Genomic DNA, 6,560 nt, shown 5'->3' with positions numbered 1-6,560 from the left:
TAAATATTCGGGTAAGAAAATTGAAATTACAAAAGCAGAGTCTGTCATCATTAAACTGAATTACAACCGTGTGATTAATTCTATATCTACGTTGCTAAGTTTTTGTTAAAATGCAGTTTTAGTAATCAAATAATCTACCTCATTCTCCAATATGACCACCTATTTCATTTGTACACCATCACACTCAATACACATTTCATTTAGAAACCACCCAGTTTTCATCTATCTGTCAATTATTCACATTCCATTTCTTTCAATAGATGCAATCCATGAAGTGCCATCACCCCCCGGCTACAAAACAAAATACAATATTTAAAGGTAAAAACTCAGACAATTTCTGAAATGGCAGCCCAGTCTCTCTGTGTTCATGAAAATAGTCAATGCAATTTGAAGGTCTCTGAACTAATGTAAACTCTAGAAAACTCAGTGTTTGAAATATGGAAAGAATAAACATTTGCACTAATATAGTGCGTAACAATGCAGTGTCAAACTCGCCATTTATAGTAAATGTCTCGATTGGACTTTCCTCTGGATTGTCATCATGCTGCTGAAGATAAAGATTACTCAAGTCTGTGGGAACTCCATCACGTTTTCTTCCTCCCATTTCCAAACAGGAAGAGAAGGGTTTTCAGGTCCCTTGAGAAAAATCAAAAAATTAAACACACCCACAAACAACGTGAAATCAAAATGGCAGACCGAATAGTCCTTGACTCCATGTCCAAATGAAGTTGAGGCAATATTACTTTTGCAGTATTTGTATTCTGCCTAATATATCGCACTGTGAGATTCCTCAAAAAACTGAGAAGTCTGAGAGCTACAAAAGAGAAAGCAGTTAAGGCAGTCGATGTCTACATTTGGATTTCCTTTTCAGGTTACATGTCTAAGTCTCCATCGTAGGCGAAGGTCAGAGGCTTCTGTTGGGGAGGTGTGCTTTGATGTGGTTTTGGTTTCTTGCTGCAAAGGGAAAAGAATTCCTGAGATAAAGTTCACAGAGCTGTTTCATCTGCCAAAGACAATTGTGAGGTTTAGAAAGTCGATCAGTTCAATGACAAAATATTATTTTCTCTGGACTTGGGGTTTTCTTACTTGACTACTTTAATGCTAGTTTTAGGAGAAGCCTCGTCTTTCAAAATCTTAGAAATAGTTTAGGGGAAACAGTGACCTTGGTAGAGGGCTACTTTCTTTCTTGTTCCTTTTTATACACAGTAATGTGAGCATCTGCGGCTCACTAATTCCTAAGCTATTGCAGCCTTCATGTTGCAGGTGTTTAACATCCCAAGCTGCTGGAGTAGCCATAATCTGATGCCTTACCCTGGTCTTGTTTTTAAGTAAACACACTTCCACTCTGGCCTGAAACCTGGCATTGAGCTGCCAAATCACCTGAGCTTGTCAGGAAAATTAGGAGGAGTCTGCACCATGCAATGCCATTCTCACCTGGTGTGTTTTACCTGAGGCCACCCACTTTGCCAGGTCAGGAAGAGCTGTTGCTCCTTCTCACAGAGAGAGAAGCTGGAATTGGTGCCATTCCCAATCCACATGGTCATGCCCCAAACAACCTCCCTGACACTCTTTGATGCTTAGTATGGGTGAACCTCTATGTTATGAATATTTATAGTTTGAATTGCGCCACACACTGCCCTACCTTCCTGATTCCTTCTTCCTCAATGCCTTTGGCCCTGCCTCTAGAGCCCAGATCTCTTTTAGGTTATCCTCACTAGCAGGGAGCCATCTCACTCCCTGTCTCCAAATTATAGTGACACCTATTAAATAAGTTCATAGTTAGTGCCAAGCTCTTCGATGGGCATTTCACATAAAATATCTCAATAAATCCCAGAACAATCCTGAGAGGGAGGCACTAGAATAATGGCTACTTTACAGAGAAGGATGAGAGAGGTTACTGAACCTCTCTCTGGTCACTGAGTGAGTGGCAGAGCCTGGATTCTAAGCAAGACTAACACCCAGACCTGTACATTTACCCTCTTCTATACCTGCCATACATAGGCATCTGGTAGAAACAACTTTTTTGTGTATCTATAAGAATTTGTATACTCTGAGTGAATTTAAATTACAAACAAACATGTTGATGTATACAATTCAGTGACATTTAGTACATTCACCATGCCCTGTAACCACCACCCCTATCTGGTCCGTGCACATTTTTATCACCTTAAAGGGAAACTCTGCACCTAATAACCAGTTTCTCTCCATCCTGCCCAGCAACCACCTACCAACGTTCTGCCTCAGTGAATTTGTCTATTGAGGATATGTCACATAAATGGAATCACTAGTGTACTAAATGTGGACTTTTTCATCTGGCTTCTTTCATTTAATGCTTAAAACAGAGAATTTTATGATAGGAACTTTATCATCGTTAAAAAAAAATGTTTGATAAAATTAATAATGCTTGTCAGGAGAATGTCCTAGTTTAAAATGCTTTAGTTCTAATTTAAGGAGAAAAACATTTTAAGGGTTGAAGCATAAAGCAACTTAATAGGAGCTAAAGAGATAAATTAAAATGATTAAATAAACTATTAAAAGAAACCAGGAATCCTATCGGTGTCCCCACCCTAACAGCTGCCAGGCAATGGGTGCTCAATGGACAGCTACACATTTTACATAAACTACCTCAATCAATCCCAGAACAACCCTGAGAGGGAAGCAAATAATATCCAACCAGGGAAGTTGAAAGGCAGCAACATGCTTTAGAATTCTTTGTAAAGGGACCCTCAGCCTCCAATTCCCAGCTTCCCAGGTATTTCCCACTTCTCCAAAAGGTATTTATTGCATCATTAGACAAGTAACATTCAATTTGACTTTATATTAATAGATACATCTATTCCAGTTGCTCTAGTCACATTGCTGAGTCAGGCTCTAGTATGGAAAATGGACCCAGATTGAAATTGGGTCCTGAGTACTCAAATCTGAAACATTTAAAGGGACTAAGAAAACACTCCAATAAGAGTTTAGGACAACTTGGAAGTGACAGCTTGTATACCCACCCTGGGGGTTACCTTAATGTCAGAAAGAATACCTGGGCATTCCTCTGAAATGACAGTAGAAATGACAGTAGGGGTCCCCTCTCTCACCTATTTTTTTTCCAGGGCAGGGGAAGAGAGGGAGAAGAAATGTAAGTGCTTTCAGAGAATTTTTGGCAATCCACTCTTAGTTGGCATTTGCTAAATGTAATTAGTCAAAGTGAAATGGAATTTTATGATAATCCTTTGGGGTCTGCATAGTTTTCTGTTGGGAAATCAGCAGATATTCTTATGGGAGCTCCCTTGCACATGCCTGACTGTTTATCTCTTGCTGTTTTTAAGGTTTCCTTAGTGTTTAGCTGTTGGCATTTTAATTATGTGTCTTGGTGTGGGCCTCTTTGGGTTCATCTTGTTTGAGACTCTCTTGCTTCCTGAACTTGTATATATGTTTGCTTTGCCAGGTTAAGGTATCTAGTCATTAGATCTTCAAATAGGTTTTCAATCCCTTGCTTTCTTTCTTCTCTTTCTGGTACCCCATGATGCAAATTTTGGTAGTTTTGATGGTATCCCAGATGTCCTTTAAACTACCTTAATTTTTAAAAATTCTCTTTTATTTTTGCTGTTCTGATTTTGTGTTTTATGTTACCCTGTCTTCCAAATCACTGATTTAATCTGCTTCATGTAATCTGCTGTTAACTCTCTCTAAGGTATTCTTCATTTCAGTTATTGTATTTTTCATTCCAGATGGTTCTTTTTTCATGGTTTTTATCTCTTTGTTGAAGTTTCCATTGAGATTTCTTATTCTTCCCTTAATTGATCATACTTATAACCAGTTTTTTGAGTTATGTTTCCTTTTCATTTAGTTTTTTTTCTGGAGTTTTACCCTCTTCTTTAATTTGTGACATGTTTATTTGTCTCCTCATTTTGGCTGCTTCCCTGTGTTTGTTTCTATATATTAGGTAGATCTGCTACATCTCCCAGTCTCCACAGAGTGGCATTATGTAGTTGGTGTCCTGTGGATGCCAGCGGCACATTCTCCCTGGTCACCTGAGCCAGGGGTTCCAGAGTTGTCCCTTGTGTGTATTCTGCTGTAGTTGAGCCTTGATTACTGTTGACATAACAGTGGGTGGGATTGACTCTCATGCTGACTAGCTGTGAGGACTGGCCAAGATGACAGTGGACAAGCTGTTCTTGTTGTTTGAGGATAACCCATTGGAGATGGATTTGCTATAGCAGGGTACTGATGCCTGCTGAGTTTATACTTGGGTGTGTCATTTTTGGAGCTGGTTGCATGGTGCTCTGAAGCTGGACATGAGGTGTGTTGGTTGTTGGTTCTGGCCTTCCTTGATGCAGGCCAAGATCAGCCTTGGCATGTGCCCACCCTGGGGCCATGTGGGAGCAGCTAAAAAGTGATCTGCAGTTGGTCACCACCTGTGCTGGGTTTGGAGGTGCCTGGGAGATGCCATGCTGTGAACAGAGGCAGGCTGCCACTAGCAGTAGTGTTAAGTCAGCTCACAAGAAGTACACTGCATGCCAAGGCTAGCTGTAGCGTGTTTGGACCTTTGAGAGATTTTAGGAAAGTCAGCAGCAGAAGCTAAGACAGTCTGTTTGTGTGGAAAATCCACTGAAAGAGATTCAGGCCAGTCTCAATGTGGCTTCTTTATATTTTTAGTTATAGGACTTCTGTTCAGCTACACTTCAGATGATTCTCAGTGATGGTTCTTCTATAACTTAGTTGCAATTTTGATGTGGTCGTGGGATGATGTGAGCACAGTATTTACCTCCTCTGCTATCTTGACCCAAATTCCCCAGGAGACTTTTCTTTAGAGTTCCTGCTCCCTTTCTTTTCTCTGTTACTTATATTCATTATTCCCTTAAAAGTGCATTTTATTTTTATACATACCTCACCTCAATTTTGGTATCAGAAAAGCTATGATCACCTCACTCACCATAAATTAGGACCCAGAAATGCCTGCCACATAGGCCACCACCAGCCATCTCTAATCCATCATGCAACCTGGCTGTAAGAGATCATTGACCCATTTTAAAGTGACCACAGTCATTTGCATCTTAGCAAAGTATAAACCCATTCAGCCAGAAAAGTGAGCTCATTATAAACTGACAGGCAAGCTGCTAGCAGTTCTTAGCACAGTTGAATTTAAGCCACAAGGATTCATCATCAGGCTAGTGGAGATTAAATAGTTTGATGAAAGCCAGAAACTGTTATTTAGGCTGACCCTCTGGAAGTGGGGGCACTACTCTCAAAGTTCAGCAGAGTAAAAGCCCATTTCCTGAGTTGTTCTGAACAAGGCGGAATGGATGTCATTATCTGGAATAACTTCCAGGTACTATGTCTAGATTAACTACAAACTCACCTAGTGGCCATCCCCATTAATTACCTCATAGATCTTTATTGCCAGGGGAAGTAGAACATCAGCAATATTTCAAAAACTTCAAACACTAATGGCAGAGATACACAGTAGTTTCTGAATAAAGTGGTTCTTAAGAAGAGTATTTTTCTATATTTTCTCAAAAGCATTTCCAAAATGTATTATAAATTGCTTTCCTCTAAAGTATACACCTAAAGACCTGGCATATTATAGCAGTTGTCTTGTCCTGAGCCTTTTACTTTGGGAAGAAATATAAAACCTTTAAAACTGTTCTCCTCTAACTCTTTTGCAAGCTATTTAATAGAATTATATGTTTGAATTCTTTAGGCAACTCATAGGTAAGGGCATATACTATGTGTTTTGAGATCAATTAGATTTTTTCCAGGTCTGTACCTTAATTTACTTGGGAATGAAGAAGCCTCTAAAAATGTGAAAGCAGTAAACACTGCATTCTGTCTAAAGAAATTTTAGGATTACTTAATAAAAAGAAACTATGGAGACTGGACAGAGCATATGCTCTGGAGTTGGGCAAACCCAGAGTAGAATTTACCAGGCTGATGACCTTAGGTTTATTACTTAACTTTCCTGAGGATCATTTACTCTCTTTAAAATGGGGATGATGATAGCAACATCTCATTAGATTGTTGTGAGGCCTGACTAAGGCAATCTACTTCAAGTACTTTGTTTGACATATAAATATTAGACATTTTTCCTGACATTTGTCTCTAAAATTAATGAGCAATACATTATTGGTTGTACTTATCTACTCACTTATTCATCCACTTATTCTTTTGTTCAATACACATTTATCAAACTTGTGCTCTGAAAAATATGTCAATAAAGCATAGTAATTATAACTCTTCCCCTCCTTCCCACAAAGTCCTTGAGGTTTGGTAGAGGAGGAAGATGCTTATACAAATAACTACAATACCAGTGAGGAGTAAATGTCATGGGGGTGGGGGGAGGCATGGCAAGTTAAATAAGGAAATGTTGACATTTAATGTTTACTGGGAAGAACTGGTGGAATGCCAATAGATAATGATAAAAAAAAAGTCATTCTAGATGAATGGGATATAAAGAGTAAACCATGGAAGCATAAGCCTCCTTTTGAAATTAGAAAGTTCCATCCTAAGTTTTTTTTTTTAATATAAAACTTTAAGAAGTAGAATTATTTAGAGTAATGGTTTTCAGCCTT

At 38.9% G+C, this 6,560-nt stretch overlaps 1 protein-coding gene across 1 annotated transcript in view; it reads right to left on the bottom strand.

Annotated features, from left to right (window-relative positions):
• Window positions 1–872: 872 nt before the first annotated feature.
• THSD7B (thrombospondin type 1 domain containing 7B) overlaps window positions 873–6,560 on the bottom strand; it is a 759,963-nt gene continuing 754,275 nt past the window's right edge. Inside the window, exon 27 of the mRNA XM_028148195.2 lies at window positions 873–954. Coding sequence (XP_028003996.2) covers window positions 873–954 — 82 coding nt within the window. The remainder of the gene's footprint in view (window positions 955–6,560) is intronic.

The sequence above is a fragment of the Eptesicus fuscus genome, chromosome 11 (assembly GCF_027574615.1).
Source record: "Eptesicus fuscus isolate TK198812 chromosome 11, DD_ASM_mEF_20220401, whole genome shotgun sequence".
Classification (NCBI taxonomy): Eukaryota; Metazoa; Chordata; class Mammalia; order Chiroptera; family Vespertilionidae; genus Eptesicus; species Eptesicus fuscus.
The sequence above is the reverse complement of the archived record's forward strand: the minus strand, read 5'-3'. Positions and strand labels throughout refer to the sequence as shown.